Raw genomic sequence first — 16,931 nt, forward strand, 5'->3', positions numbered from 1 at the left:
ATTCTGGGGGGGGGGGGTGAAGTTACGTCATTAATAATAATAACAACACATGATGATAAATTAACAATTAAAATACTACAAGAATTCTTTGATTACTAGATGATTACTAGATTGCATAATGTATTCGTCAAATTAGGTCAGTATGGCAAATGCTGTAATGTAATTTTTTTGGAAATTTTACATGCCAAAAGAAAAAAAAGAGACAGTTGTTCTTGGTATTCCCATCAGGTAGGGAATAAAATTCTCATAATTTTAAGCAGCAAAAATAATGTATACCAGTGTTGTCCATGATTTCTGAAAATTTGCTGAGTAGTGGTGATTAGTGTGTGTGTGTGTGTGTGTGTGTGTGTGTGTGTGCGCGCGAGCGCACATTTATTTGTCTGTTAATGAATGATATGTTTATAATTTTAGGGAGAATTTTGGCCAACTTGCTCTTTAATGTACTTTGAAAACAAGAAAGTACGTTATTTGTGGGACAATCTTTCCAAGCAATTTGTGCCACTTAGAGGACTAGATAGAGGTCTTCCATGTTCATACTTTCACCATCAGAGAGGTCTATCATCTGCTGAACAGGCCCTAAGGTAATTTTATGTATACTTACATGTGATGTTATTGTAGTGCAATAAATCAGATTATTACCCTAGCTTCTGTAATGAATTTGTATTTGCAAATGCAACATGTTTATTTAATGGATATTTATTATTTTTTTAGCTTCATTATTCAGTTTGTGATGATTTCTTTCTTGTTAGTTCAAGATCATTTTGAATAAATAAGTGAACTTACTTTTCAGCTCAGCTTTTGTTATTATTTAATTTACATATTTGTATGCCTGGTTGTTGTCTGTCTGCATCCCGACACACACACACACACACACACACCCACCCACCCACCCTTGGGGGGTGTTATTTTCACAAGAGTTTTTTTTTTTTTCCCATCCATTCTCTAGGTACACTGGCTGCATTGTTTTCATCTATATTTGACTGTTGTTCCTCTAAAAAAAATGTTTTCTGATATTATTTATTATAATTGTATTATATCACCGTATTTCCCCATGTATAAGACGCACCTTAATTTTTGGGCCCGAAATTTGAAAATGTATTACATAAAGTTACTCACATACTAGCAGGGCTTTTGTGGATTTATTGGATGATTGTTTTCTACATCAGCATGTTCGGGAGGCAACTAGAGGGAGTAATACTCTTGATTTGATTATCAGCAGTGATTCTTCATGCATTAAGAATCTGCAGATAAATGAACCACTAGGTGGCAGTGATCACAGTGTGCTGAAGTGGGATTTACTGAAAGAGGTAACTACCATTAGGGGTAAAGGGAAGGGTTATTGCTTCCGTAAAGGCGACTACGATGGACTGAGACAGTATTTAAATTCTATACAGTGGGACCAACTGATGATGTTACCAACAGCAAATTCAAAATGGGAAGCATTCAAAGAACTTATCTTGGAAGCTACTAGGCTTTACATACCAACTAAGAAATATTGTTCAAGGTCTAGGCCTAAATGGATGTCAGATGAACTAATGAGGCATATGGCAGAGAAGAAAAATGCATGGGATACTTACAAATTAACACATGACACAGAAGCCTATGATAGATACAAGTTGATATGCAACCAAGTTACAAAGGAGGTTAGGCAGGCGAAGGCAGATTACGAGAAATCCTTGGCAAGGGATGCAAAGAAAAACAGCAAAGAGTTCTTTACTTATGTAAACTCTAGAAGGAAGGGGATGAATCAGATTGGTCCACTTGATATTGATGGGTCAACTGTTGAAGATCCTGCTCAGGTAGCAAACAAACTAAATGAATATTTTGCATCGACATTCACACATGAGGAGTTATTCAGCAAGGAGAATGCCAGAGGTGTATTCAACTCTAGCAGTAAGCTACAGAATCTTGAAATAACTGGGAGTAAAGTGGAGGAGTAAGCAAACCCTTAGCCATAATTATGAGAGCTTCCTTGGACTCAGGGGAGGTACCCATAGACTGGAAATGTGCAAATGTGACCCCAATTCACAAAGGAGGATCAAAGGCTGACACAAGTAATTATAGACCTGTGAGCTTAACTTCTGTTCCAGGAAAATTAATGGAGGCACTGGTTAAAGAAGCACTGCAGGATCATTTAGACAAGACTTCAGTTATAGCTCAGACACAGCATGGTTTTGTTAAGGGGAAGTCTTGCCTGACCAACTTGATTGGATACTATGATGCAGTCACAAAAGAACTGGATGCAGGGAATAACTTTGATATTATATACTTGGATCTTAGAAAGGCTTTTGATACTGTTGCACATGGAAGACTGCTACACAAATTGGAGCAGTGTGACATTGGAGGCAAATTGCTGCTATGGATAAAGGGGTGGTTGAGGGGGAGAAGACAGAGAGTGGTAATCAATGGACACTGCTCATCGTGGACTAATGTTATTAGTGGAGTCCCTCAGGGCTCAGTGTTGGGTCCATTATTGTTTTCTGTATTTATAAATGATATTGATGATGGTATATCAAGCTTAATGTCCAAGTTTGCAGATGATACAAAGGTTGGCAGGGTTGTCAAGGACACTACTGACACTATGCTGCTGCAACAGGATCTGGAAAGGTTGAGCAAATGGGCTGAGAGGTGGCAAATGAAGTTTAACATTGACAAATGTAAAGTACTACACATGGGAAACAGCAACCCCAGAGCAACGTATCAACTCTGTGGTACTACACTGACAGTGGTAGAGAATGAAAGGGACTTGGGGGTGATTGTGCAGGCAGATATGAAGTTCTCTGAGCAGTGCAGACGGGCTGCAAGAGTAGCTCATGGAGTATTGTCAATGATATACAGGAATTTTTCCAGCAGGGATAAGGAGGTGATTATTCCATTGTATAAGGCAATGGTCAGGCCACACCTAGAGTACTGTATACAGGTCTGGAGGCCTCATTTCAAGAAGGATGTAGAGCTGCTGGAACGAGTACAGAGAAGGGCAACAAGATTAGTGAATGGAACAAAGGGGTGCTCTTACGAAGAAAGGCTTAAGTTTTGCAAATTACAGTGTCTGGAGACTAGGCACCAGCGAGGTGATCTGATAGAGGTGTATAAAGCCTTGAATGGTTTAAGCATGCTCAATGCTGATGGGATTCTTCCTCTAGCTCAGAAAAATCACCTGAGAGGGCATAAATTCAAATTGAGGAAAGACAGATGTAGGATAGACGTGCGGAAATTTGCCTTTAGCCAGCGGGTGGTTGGTTGGTGGAACAGACTTCCATCCCTTGTGGTGGAGGTTGATAGCCTAAATAAGTTTAAGGCTCAGCTGGACAGATATTTTGAACGAACAGAGGGGTGAAGTGGAAGTGGGTTTTTTTTTTTTTTTTTTTTTTTTTGGGCTGATGCTGCATAAGCTTGCTTTCTTGCATCAAATGCCTCTGCTAATGCTAAAGAGCAAGAGGAAATCAAATGAGCATGGAAGAAGACAACCCCGACCGAAGTGAGGCCATAAACTGATCAAAGCACCCAACAGGACCCTACAAAGATCAAAGAAAATAGCAGTGACAAAGAACTTGGTTAGACACAGCTACAGGAACTCCCCAACGAAGATCAGTGCATGCAAACAAACCAATTGACAAAAAACTCGGACTGGACATAAATGCAGGAACTACTGCGGTACGCCATATGGCGGTCTGAATCGGACTCCCTAGTCCTATTCACCTTTAATTCCCAATTCAGGAAAAGTCCTGGCAGGAGGGAGATGGTTTGCTCTTCCCTCCCCCCTGTCACTCTCCGCTTCTCTACTCCTGGTGGGGTATGTGCCAGTAGCTAACCTTTTTCGGGCCCGGAGGCAAAGAACATGTTCGGGCCCCTACTTAATTAATGAAAATTGCAAAAAGAGGAGACAGCCAAAGACGCCAGGCCCCTAAAGGGCCCGAGCTCGGAGGCAATCGCATTGCCAGCCTACATGGTAGCTATGCCACTGGTAAGGGCCTACCCCACTGCTTTTGGGGACACCTACTCTATTGTCCCCATACTGCTGACTTTTCTCCCCAGTCTTCAGTCTTTCTCCCCTTCTTTGTCTATACACCAGCGCATCAACTCCAGGGGCTCACATCTGGTGAGTATGGGCTTGGCAAACCCAGGGTCCTGAGCTGGATATCATCATTCTTCTCTCTCTCTCTCTCTCTCTCTCTCTCTCTCTCTCTCTCTCTCTCTCTCTCAGGGTAATGGGAATTTTTTTTTTTTTTTTGCTGGTGCACCATAAGCCTCAGGCTTCCTTGTACCATATGGTTAATAATGATAATGATAATGATAATAAAGTTATTGAACTCAAGTTTTATACATCATAAAATTCATACAACTCATCACTGTCAAAACTCCCATCCATTAGCTTGTCCTCATCTGTGTCTGATGACGATTCACTGTCTTCATATATTGCCTCTTCCTCAGTTCCATCTATGGCATTTGAAATGCCACACTTCTTAAATGACTTGACAATGATCTAAACCTTGATATTGTCCCAGGATCTTTTCACCCAGGTACAAACTCCTATAGCTGGTTTCTTTACTCTTCCTGCTGGTGTCAAATTGTCCCCAGAAGACTTCATCCATTGGTTCCATTCATCTCTCTTGGCAGCTTTGAAGGGTTTGTTAATGCTGACATCAAGTGGTTGGAGCTGGGATGTCAAGCCTCCAGGTATGACGGCAAGTTTTGTTTTTTGCTCTGCAGCAATCTTCTTTGTATTTTTTGTTATGTGTGCCCTGAACTGATCAAGCACCATTAGGGCAGGTTTGTGTAAGAGCCCACCTGGTCTCCTGCTCCAAACTTTCTCAAGCCAGATCTTCATCCAATCCTGATCCATCCAACCCTTGTCATGAACATGGACAATCACTCCTCGAGGAATGTCTTCTTTTAGCATTGTTTTGTGTTTGAAAATCAGCATAGGAGGCAGCTTGGTTCCGTCGGCACAACAAGCTAGAACAACTGTATAATGGCTCTTTTCATGTCCACTTGTCTTCACAGTTACAGTTTTCACCCCTTCTTATCAACAGTTCTGTTACTTGGGACATCAAATTGAAGGGGGACTTTGTCCATATTTGCAATCTGTCCCAACTCAAACTGATGTGTCTTCCGACATTGAATGACAAAACGATGAAATTCAAGGACCTTCTGCTCATAGCTTTCAGGCATCTTTTGGGCAAGTTTGGTGCGTGTATGCATGCTTAGTCCATTCCGTTTCATGAACCTGAAGCACCAATTGTGTCCTCCTTTGAAATCAGTAACTTCTTTTTCATCAGCAAGTCTTCTTGCCTCATGCTGAACCATCTTTGTGGACACAGGAATTCCAATTGCCCTTTGCTCTTCAATCCATATCTTCAATTCCCTCTCTAAATCAGGCCATTTTGCTGACTTGCCTCTCATGGCCTTCTTCTGCCGTGGCATTTTCAGTTGGGTTTCTTCTTCCCGTAGCCAGTCTCGGATTGTTTTCTCAGTTGGAGGAGGACCAAACTTACGTTCAGCAGCACGATTTCCATTCACTTTTGCAAACTGGATCACTTTTAACTTGAATTCAGCACTGTACGAAAATCTTTTCTGATCCATTTCTGGGCAGAACGTGGCAAAATGTAACCTAATATACCGGTAACAAGTGTGAAACAATGAGCGCAAAGACAACAAGGGCGAAAAAGCGGGAAATGCAAGTAAAAAAAATCTACAACCACTGTATAAGACGCACCCAGTTTTTAGACCCCAAATTTTTCGAAAAAAGGTGCATCTTATACATGGGGAAATACACCTATTTATTAATATAAATAGGTGTATTTCCCCATATATTATTTATTTATTAATATAAATATAATTTACATCAATTATTATTTATCATAGTGTAATTGTGTAAATGTAAGTAGGGTTTAAAAAAGCTAGAATGCAGTGGAGTTTGGTAACTATGAAACTCTCCTATCTTCCCAGGCGGTTTTTTTTTTTTAATAATGGACAAATGTGTAGATTTAAGGACATTTTGTATTACAGAAGTAGTATAGATAATATTGTGAATTGCAAAAGTTTTATTTTATATTAAAAATGTTTTTATTTTATATTAAAAATGTTTTTATTTTATATTAAAAATGTTTTTATTTTATATTAAAAATGTTTTTATTTTTATAAGTTTACAACTTCTGGTATAGTACACTGCTTTTGATAAAATGCACAAGTGCAATAATAGACAAAAACAGTTAGTTAATCTATTCAATGAGTTACAATTCAGGTGAGTTATGAATTTTTTTCTTTTTCTGCAGTTAATAGAAGTGAAAAAGAAATAAGTTATCTCCTCTTCAATTAATTATTAAGATTATATCTTCATTCTTCTTCTCTGTGTGCCATCTCCTAACGGAGATCAGCGGCCACCACGGCAAATGTCTCTCTGTCTCTGGTAGCTTTGAACAGATGCTCGGTGTTCAGTTCTATACAGTTCTTAATGTTATCAAGCAACGATGTACGTTTTCTCCCAGGGCGTCTTCTTCTTCTTCTTCCTTCCAGTCTCCCCTCAATAATTAGCCGTGGAATTGTGTATTTGTTGTTCCTCATCAGGTGTCCAAGATACACCGATTTTCTTTTCTTTGTTCTTCAGCAATTCTGCAGGTCACTCTTGCTGTCCATGGTATTTTTAACATTATTCTGTACGTCCATCATTCAAATGCTTCTAGTTTTTTTGAAGTGTTAGTTTTCAGTGTCCCTGTCTCAGTACCATACAACAAAACTGACCAAACATAAAATCTCATCATCCAGATTCTCAGGTGAAAATACAGGTTTCCATTGCACAATGCAGGTATCATTTTAAGAAAATACTGCCTGGCCATTTCAACCCTTGCTTTTATTTCCATATCTGGTTCGTTTTTGTCATTGATCCAACAGCCTAGATATTTGATTTTGTCAACTCTATGAGCCTTCCATTTAACACTAGAGGAGGTGTTGGCATTGCTCCATTAAGGACCATGAGCTAGTCTTGTTGATATTAATTCTGAAGCCCATTCTTTCAATTTCTTCATTCACACGATTGAGAGGTATCTGCAAGTCCTGCATATTAGTTGTACAAAGTAGTGTCATCTGCATAGCGAATGTTGTTAATCACTCTGCCATTGACAGATATTCCTTCATTTCTTCCTTTTAATCCTCTTTTGAAGATGATGTCCAAGTAAATGATAAACAGGAGGTAGGGAGAGTACACATCCTTGCCTCACTCCACATTCAATGTTGGTGTTTTCTGTCTTTCTGCCATCAACTACAACAGATGCTGTTTGGTTCCTGTAGTGGTGTTTGATTATTTGGATGCCCTTTTCATCAAGGCCAGACTCCAAGGATCTCGATGGGTTTGGTGTGTTGAACTTGATCAAAGGCCTTTTAAAAGTCAATAAAACAAAGATGGGCATCAATCTGTTGTCCTTTTTCCCGGAGCTGACAGAAGTCTAGGTACGGCACAAACCCTAATGTAATAGTTTGGATTATATGAAGTTGGTCAATAAGCTTTAATGTTATTCTTCTTTTGTTCTTCTCTGTATTAGGTTTATTAACTTTAGGAGCCATAGTGAGGGGTTGTTAATTTAAAATAAAGCAAGAAAGACACTGACAGGGAGAAAATTGAGTATACTGAGTTATGCAAAGCCATTAGAAAGAGACTCAGAGAGGACATAAGAAGATTTAACACAAGAAAAGTAGAAGAAGCATTAAGGGAAAACAAAGGATTTAAATCAGCAGCCATGAGCAGTAATACAGAAAGACAAATGATACTGAAACTGAAGAATAGCGATGGTGTACTTATAAACAGCAGAGAAGGCATAATTCAAATAGCAGAAGACTACTATAGAGAATTATACAAGGAGCGAGGGAATGATTCCAGCAGTGGGGAAGATGGATTGCAAAGTAGCAACACATACGACATACCCGATATTCTTCCTGATGAGGTAGAACATGCATTGAAGAAAATGAAGAATCGGAAATCCCCGGGAGAAGATGAAGTTACTGTAGAGTTGTTAAAATTGGGAGGAAGAGACATAACACAAAACCTGGCAAGGCTCTTCACAAAGTGCATTAGAAAAGGTATGATGCCTAAGCAGTGGAATAATGCAATCATAGTTTTGCTGCATAAGAAAGGAGATAAATCAGAAATTGGAAATTATAGACCAATTAGCTTGTTATCCCACATCTACAAGTTGTTCACAAGGGTCATTACTAACAGATTAGAAAGAATACTTGATGAGAATCAACCGAAAGAGCAAGCTTGCTTTAGGACCAGATTCTCAACTATGGATCAGCTTCACGTAATATCACAGCTAATGGAGAAAGCAAATGAATATAAAACACCATTATGCCTGGCATTTGTGGATTATGAAAAGGCATTTGACTCCATACAGCATAAGGCAATGTTTCGGGCACTGGAAAGACAAGGCATTGATACCCCATATATTATGATTTTGAAGAAAATATATGAGTGTGCTACCTCCTTTATTAGACTAGACAAAGACAGTAGGAAATTTAAAATTGAGAAAGGAGTTCGACAAGGAGACACAATATCTCCGAAGCCGTTTACTGCTGCCCTTGAGGAAGCTTTCAGAAGATTAGACTGGTCGCAGAAAGGAGTCAATGTGAATGGAGAGTACCTAAACCATTTACAATTTGCAGATGACATTGTGGTCATAAGCCACGACCCCAAAGAATTAGAGGAAAATCTTAATCAGTTATGCACAGTTAGTAAGGATTTTGGACTAAAGATGAATATGGCTAAAACAAAAGTAATGATGAACAAGTATGCCACGGAAAGGGAAATAATGATTGAAGGAGCAGTAATTGAAAAGGTGGAGTCATATACTTATCTGGGACAAGTTATTAGCTGTAATAATGATAAATGGCTGGAAGTCAAGAGAAGAATAAATTTTGGATGGATAGCATTCAGGAAATTTAGTCACATACTGAAGAGCAATATCCCAGTTTGTCTGAAACGTAAAATAATGAATCAATGTATACTCCCCACCATGACTTATGGAAGTGAAACTTGGGCACTCACCAAAAGAATGGAAGAGAAGCTGAGAACTACACAGCGAAGAATGTAACGAATTATATTGGGAATCAGACTGTTAGATAAGGAGAGAAACACATGGATTAGGCAGCAAACTCAAGTAAAGGACATTCTTATCAAAACTAAAGAACTAAAATGGTCTTGGGCAGGACACATAGCTCGAAGACATGATGACAGATGGACTAAGAAAATAACAGAATGGTACCCAAGAGGAGCTAGAAGAAAACCTGGAAGACAAAGGCGGAGATGGATAGATGAAATTCATGAGTTTTTGGGTAGTAAATGGATGGCCAGTGCTCAAAACAGAAGGAACTGGAAAGTTGCTGGAGAGGCCTTCATCCTGCATTGGATTGAAAATGGCTGATGATGATGATGAATTTAAAATAAATATAAAACAGTGGTATAATCCTTGATATACTGCTGGATGGATGGGATCTATCCAGTTATATTATAGAAGTTGGCAAAGGCAGGAAGCAAACCGTTAGCCATAATTATGAAAGCATCCTTGGACTCAGGGGATGTCCCCACAGACTGGAGATGTGCAAATGTATCTCCAATTCATAAAGAGGGATCAAAGGGTGACATGAGTAATTACAGATCTGTTAGTTTAACTTCTGTTCCAGGGAAATTAATGGAGGCAATGGTTAAGAAACCAATGCAGGATCATCTGGACAAGACTGCAGCTATAGTTCAGACACAGCATGGATTTGTTAAGGGGAAGCCTTGTCTGACAAATTTATTTGGATACTATGATGCGGTCACAAAGGAACTGGATGCAGAAAAATAATTTTGATATCATATACTTGAATTTTAGGAAAGCTTTTGATACTGTTGCACATGGAAGACTACTGTACAGATTGGAGCAGTATGGCATTAAGGGCAAGTTGCTACAATGGATAAAAGGATGGTTGAATGGGAAGAACACAGAGTGATAATAAATGGACACTGCTCTTTGTGGACTAATGTTATTAGTCATGTACCCCATGGTTCAGTATTAGGCTCATTGTTGTTGTCGGTATTTATCAATGATATTGATGATGGTATATCAGGATTCAGGTCGAAGTTTGCAGACGATATGAAGGTTGGTAGGGTTGTTAATGACAGTAATGATAGTATGCTACTGGAACAGGATCTGGAAAAGTTAAGCAGATGGGCTGAGAGGCGGCAACTGAAGTTTAACATCGACAAATGTAAAGTACAGTCTGTCCTCGTATAGCACGATAGTTGCGTTCCTTGAAACCCTCGTGCAATGCAAAATCGTGCAATATAAACAACAGGCCCTATGGGTTAGGTGCCGACCACCCAAGATTGAACACACATTTGGAACCAAAACATTACCAAACACAATAAATAATCGGGTAATTTTAATCGTTATAAAATACTTACGTATTTTATAACGATTAAAATACGTAATAAAAATAATATTATATTATAATAAAGTATTTTTAGTATTTTTTAATACTAAAAAAGTATTTTTTACGGATAAAATACGTATTTTATTCGTAAAAAATTTATTATATTAAATAAAATAGTCGTAATAAAATACTTACGTATTTTATAATACGTAAGTATAAATTATAATACGTAAGTCGTAATAAAATATTGCTAATGCTTTTGCTTCTATCGTAAGCAAACTTGCTTTTTGTTTGATTTTCTATCCAAAGAGATGACAGCCGTTCCATCTCTTCCAATTCTTTGTGTCTTAATCTAATGATTTTAATTACACTTTGAGTTGTTCCCGCTATGAAAGTTGTTTTTATTTTCTCTGCATTCTTTGTAATTCTCCGCATTGCCTCATTTAGGTCTGTAGCACGTGCAATATCACATGGTCTTTCATTTCGCTCAAAGCGTTTCACAATTTCATATTTTTTCTCTATCGACAGAAGCGGACTGGCCATAAGCCTTACGGGGGAAACCACGGTGGGCCGTAGGCCGGTGTGATTTTGGCCATAAACCGTAGTATGAGGCCACTACAAATTTTCCCGGGTAAGAATTTTTGACCCAGTCCGCCTCTGTTTATCGATATTGCTTCTTTTTTTTTTTCTCTCTGAATCTGCAGTGTCTTAGCCAGGACGCTTCCTTTTCACACCTTTTAAGTAATTTACTCATTTTTAGGGAATAAAGCACAATTACAAACGAGGTGGCACGTTTGATACACAGAAACAAAGCTGCGCGCGTGTAGCAACTGAATAAACAACACTGTAAAGGCCGAGATACACTATTAACACCTCACATTTTACTAAAGCACATTTCTGGGGGTTACTACCATAAAACAATAAAAACAATTTCCAGTTGCGTTTCTGCTAGTGGAATCTGTTATAAACTGGTAGTAAACTCCATCTAATTGCATTTGCGATTATATCGATAGCTGGAATTGTGTTGGTTTTTACGTTATTATGGTGAAATGTGTTTCCCCTTCACTGATATAAAACACATAAATACATTTTCAGAATCTTCTTCGTTCCTATCGTGTTGCGTTCATTTGGGGTGATTCCGCATTCGACTGCCATTTCTTGTAAACACAAAGGCGAATCGTGTATAAGCGAATTCGGTTCGTGTTATATAAGATAACGTTCCCCTATTTATAAATCGTGTATGATCGAATTCGTATAATGCAAACACGTGTTATACGAGGACCGACTGTACTGCATATGGGTAGCAGTAACCCCAGAGTAACATATCAGCTGGGTGGTACCACACTCAGGGTAGTGGAGAATGAAATGGACCTGGGGTAATTGGGCAGTCAGATATGAAGTTTTCTGAGCAGTGCAGACAGGCTGCAAAAGTAGCTCATGGTGTCTTGTCGATGATATACTGGAATTTTACTAGCTGGGATAAGGAGGTTATTAGTATTAGTATTAGTAACGGCCGTATGGTGCAGGGAAGCCTATGGCTTATGCTGCACCAGCCAAAAAAAAAAAAAAAAAAAAAAAAATCCGAACAAAACAATGATATAAACAAAAATTAAATAAATAAATAAATAAATAATAATAATTAATAAATAAATAAAAATAATAAAATGAAATAAAAAATAAATAAAAAGGAAATTAATCCTATCATCCTATGCGCTTCCCTTACCCGAAAGTACTATCCAGATGACCTTTGAATTTCCCCAAACTGTCGGCCTCTACCACCCATGAAGGCAACTTATTCCAATAATTTATAACTCGCTGGCTAAAATAAAACTTCCTGCAGTCCAATCTAAACATTTCCCCCCGTAACTTGAATTTATGTCCCCTAGTTCTAGCATCATTTATAATCTTGAAAATTTTGTCCTCATTCATTTTACTGATGCCTCTCAGAGCCTTAAACACCTCAATCAAATCTCCTCTAAGGTGTCTAGTTTCCAAACTCTGCAACCCACATATTCGAAGTCTTTCTTCATAAGGACGCCCTTTTGCCGATCTCACCAGGCGAGTTACCCTTCTTTGCACCCTTTCAAGAAGCTCGATGTCTTTCTTTAGGTGCGGTCTCCATACTTGAACACAGTATTCCAAGTGTGGTCTAACATAAGCCTTATATAATGGGATTATCACGTCCCTATCTGTACTTGCAAAAGTTCGATAGATCATCGATAGGACCCCATGGGCCTTCCTTGCAACCTGTTTACAATGCTCAGAGAATTTCATGTCTGACCGTATCGTAATACCCAAGTCCCTTTCCTCCAGTACTGGGTTTAGTTGAACTCCACCAAGTGAATAAGTTATTTTGGGATTACTGTTTCCCAGGTGTAATACCTTACACTTTGTTGGATTAAAGCACAGCTGCCATTTTTCTGACCATTCTTGAAGTCTATCTAGGTCTCTCTGAAGAAGCTCAGCTTGACAGTGATCATTAACTACTCTACCAATTTTAACATCATCTGCAAATTTAGACATCACGCCCTCTATCCCTTCATCAATGTCGTTTATGAAAATTAAAAACAACAGTGGTCCTAATACTGATCCTTGGGGAACCCCACTTCTTACATCAACCCGATCTGAGGAATAGCCATTTATCACAACCCTCTGCCTCCTGCCCTGAAGCCATCCTTCTATCCATCTAAGGATTTTCCCAGTGATTCCAACCTGTTCTAGCTTATAAAGCAACCGCTCATGTGGGACTGAGTCAAAAGCTTTGCTGAAATCTAAATAAACAATGTCGAAATTATTCCCTAAATCCAGCTCGTGAGTGACCCTTTCGAAATAGCGAACCAGATTTGTTAAACATGATTTTCCCTTTACAAAACCATGCTGAGTATCCTTGAGAATTTCAATTCGATCCAAATGATCCTGAATTCCACCCTTGATCATTGCCTCCATGATTTTCCCTACTACTGAAGTCAGACTGACAGGTCGATAATTTCCCACTTCACTTTTAGAGCCACCCTTATGTATGGGAGATACATTTGCACTTCTCCAATCCAAGGGAATCTCCCCAGAGTCTAGTGATGCTCGCATAACCAGCCTCAGTGGTTCAATGCACTCGCTTGCCGCCTCTCTCAAGATTATAGGGTATATTCCATCAACTCCAGGAGCCTTACTGGTCTGTAGGCTTGAAAGTGTTTTCATTAAATAATCTTGCGAAATTTCAATATCATTAATTACATATTTTTTAACTTCGCTCCCACAATTTCCCATTGCCACAAAAGGCTTTTCATTTGTAAATATCGATGCAAAATAACTGTTGAGTTCATCTGCAACGGCAGCTGGTGTATTTATTACTATCCCCTTTCCCTTACGTAAAGGTCCGATCTGGTTTGTCCTGCTCTTCTTGGCATTTATATATGTGAAGAATTCTTTATCCCCCCTCTTTGCTCTGTTTGCTAGTGATTTCTCATAAACTGCCTTCGCCTGTCGAACCTTTTCTGTGGCTCTATTACAGATCACCTTGTAGCTGTTATAGGCTTCAGTACTTTTTATTGCTCTGTAACCTTTCCATGCCACCTTTTTCTGCTCAAGTAATGTGGCAACTTCACTATTCATCCAACTTGGAACCCTTCTCGTGGAGTATTTTTTTAATGGTATATACGCATTCAAGGCATCTGTGATTAATGTTTTAAAAGCGTACCACAGTTCAATTGTATTCATTCTCTGCGCGATATCTACCCAGTTAATAGAGGCCATGTAGTACCTTAAGGCATCATAATTTCCTTTTCTGAAATTAAAACCCATTCCTTTGCCTTTTACTTCTGCTACCTCTCTCGTCATCATCCACCGTAGAACTCCATGATCACTTCCTGCTACTGGTTCCTCTACTGTCAGCCCTGTTATGTCATCTGATTCATGTGTGATGATGAGGTCTAGGATATTCTTTTCTCTAGTACTTTCCCTGACATGTTGATACAAATAACAGTCATCTAGTTGATTTAAAAATTTTGTTCCCCATGTCGAGTTTCCTTCCCATTTACTCCAATCAATTAGAGGCAAATTGAAATCACCCATAATAAGACATTGACGCTTACTTGCCCATTCCATTTGCATGTAGAGGCTTTTGTCATAGTCTTCACAATCACCTGGTCTATAGATTACTCCTACTCGCATTGTACCTTTGTTTCCAACTATCTCACACCATACAGACTCTATACTAGCATGTGAAATGTCTGAATCCGGGAAAGCTATCGTCGCACTCAGGCTGCTTCTGATAAGAAGCATTACCCCACCACCCCTTCTATCTACTCTATCCTTCCTAAATACATTATACAAGCCGTACTGAAACTCATCATCCCCAATTTCCGGGTGGCACCACGTCTCTGTAAGCCCTATTATGTCCGCGTTACTTGTTTTAACCAGAAGTTCGAATTCGCTCATTTTATTGACGACACTTCTAACGTTACTGTATAAACAATTAAGATTTACTGTTCTTGTATATTTAACAACCCTAACACAACCCTTGAAGTTTTTTAGGCTCTCTTCCCTGATATTAGCTACCCGCTCACGTGAAACGTCTTTGCCTCCAGAACATCTAGATAATACGTCGAGTTGGGGTAACAGATAAGAACTCTTAAGGTATGTGCAAGAGTTACATTGACCAATATTATCAGATAAACGCGTGTCAGTATTACCCACATCCCCCCTAACTAGCAGTTTCCCTGAGCCTTTAAGGTATCCTCAATAATACTGGCAAAAACTTTTGCACCACCTTTGTTTAAGTGTATCCCGTCTCTACAAAACAAATTCCTTCTACCTACAAGTGTGGGCCATGCTGATAGAAATTTACCCCCTAAAGCCTTGCAGATTCCTTCAAGTCTTGAGTTAATCCACAAGGCTCTTAACATATAATCCCTCCTATCGTGTCTGGGCAGAATTGCAGACACATAGACATTATGGCCTAGCTCGCGACATTTCCTCAGCATGGTCCTGTATTTTTCCAACAAATCGTCAGATCGTGTACGTTTAATATTATTTGTTCCCACATGAATAATAATATTTTCTTTACCCCCTTTAAAATCTGACAGTCTGTTGGTGACATCATCAATAGTTGCTCCCGGCAGACATACCCTGGTTCTGCTCCACCTATCTTTATTACAAAAAATATTCCCCGTTTCCCTGACAATGGAGTCTCCTAATAAAACAATGTCCTTTTTAACCAGGGTAGTTTGCACTTGGTTTTTCTGTTTTGAGGCTCGAATCGGGTGTGCATCACTTGGTAGATTGCTGGAGTTTTGAGTCATTGACGAGCTCCCAGAAGCATTATTTTCGAGGGCAAGCACTCGTTTTTTCAGGGATTCAAATTGTTCCATCAGTGCACCAAATTGTAATTTAAGATCGGTGCACTCCTTACATCGATCACAAAGAAAAGAATCCCCAGGTGAGGTAGGATTAGTCACCAGGTCGACCTTGGAAAACATTCCACAGGTTCCACAACGGATTAAATCATGACTCACCCGTAAATCGCCATCTGCTATTTCCGTGTGAGTCACGATACCCTGTGACGTGTTTAAGGCAGATCTCGTAACTACCATTATAAAATTAAATAAATATCAATGAAAGTAACTTTAAAAAATATTATCTATAATATTATTAAAATCAAACAGTTACAGGAAAACCTATAACAAAATAATCCAACAATATCTAAATAAATCAAATATTTAAAAGCACTATCCAAAAGTAAACCACTTAACTGAGGAGCCCTGTCTAAGCGTGTCCGCTCACCTCGAATGCCAACGTACGATGATTACCTTGAGTACTTGATCAGGCTGCACCTTGAGTACTTTATACAGGTCTGGAGGCTTCATTTTAGGAAAGATGTAGAGCTGCTGAAACGAGTACAGAGATGGGCAATGAGATTGGTGAGCAGAACAAAGGGTTGCTGCCACCAAGAAAGCTGAAATTCTGCATGTTGCAGCTTCTGGAGTCTAGGCACCTGTGAGGTTATCTAATTTAGCTGTATAAGGCATTCAAGATGCCTGGTCAGAGTGAAGAGGAAAAGACCAAACCCTCCAGCATATGACAGCATGACAAAACAAATGGCCCTCAGTCGCCAGCGGCTTTCACTCCCCCTCTTATGGCAGCGAGAGGATCAGAGTGGAAGCAGAGGGTGCTAAGAATCTCTGGGTACAACCAGGCTGCCATGCACGGAAACTGAACTTGGCCTGTTACAACGATCACTCATCGGTGAAGACAGGATATTAGAGCTGGAGAAGGAATTATAAAATGTGAATTGGAATATCATCGGTTTGGCTGATACAAGAAGAAGAAATGAATCACTTATAAGTCTATCAAGTGGAAATGTGCTGTACACCAGTGGAAACAGTGAAAGGAGTGAAGGTGGAGTTGGGGTTTGTGGTCCATAAAGATTTTAAAAACAACATTTTGGAATTCATAAGTACATCACCAAGAGTGTCAAGACTAATACTCAAGATTTCTAAGAGGTACAAACTAAAGATTTTAATGATTTATGC

The 16,931-nt window shown here is 39.1% G+C and overlaps 1 protein-coding gene across 5 annotated transcripts in view; it reads left to right on the forward strand.

Moving 5' to 3' along the window:
* The window catches only part of LOC150079142 (polyamine-transporting ATPase 13A3-like), a 750,840-nt gene that overhangs the window by 219,604 nt on the left and 514,305 nt on the right, over positions 1 to 16,931 (forward strand). For all 5 annotated transcript variants that reach the window (XR_016547547.1, XR_016547548.1, XR_016547549.1 and 2 more), the window contains exon 6: positions 412 to 581. Coding sequence is in view for 2 of the 5 variants with exons in the window: in XM_090383358.1 (XP_090239484.1) it covers positions 412 to 581 (170 nt within the window). In the remaining 3 variants the exon portion in view is untranslated. The remainder of the gene's footprint in view (positions 1 to 411; positions 582 to 16,931) is intronic.

Source organism: Mastigoproctus giganteus, chromosome 10 (assembly GCF_048544385.1).
Source record: "Mastigoproctus giganteus isolate SK-2022 chromosome 10, ASM4854438v1, whole genome shotgun sequence".
Lineage (NCBI taxonomy): Eukaryota > Metazoa > Arthropoda > Arachnida > Uropygi > Thelyphonidae > Mastigoproctus > Mastigoproctus giganteus.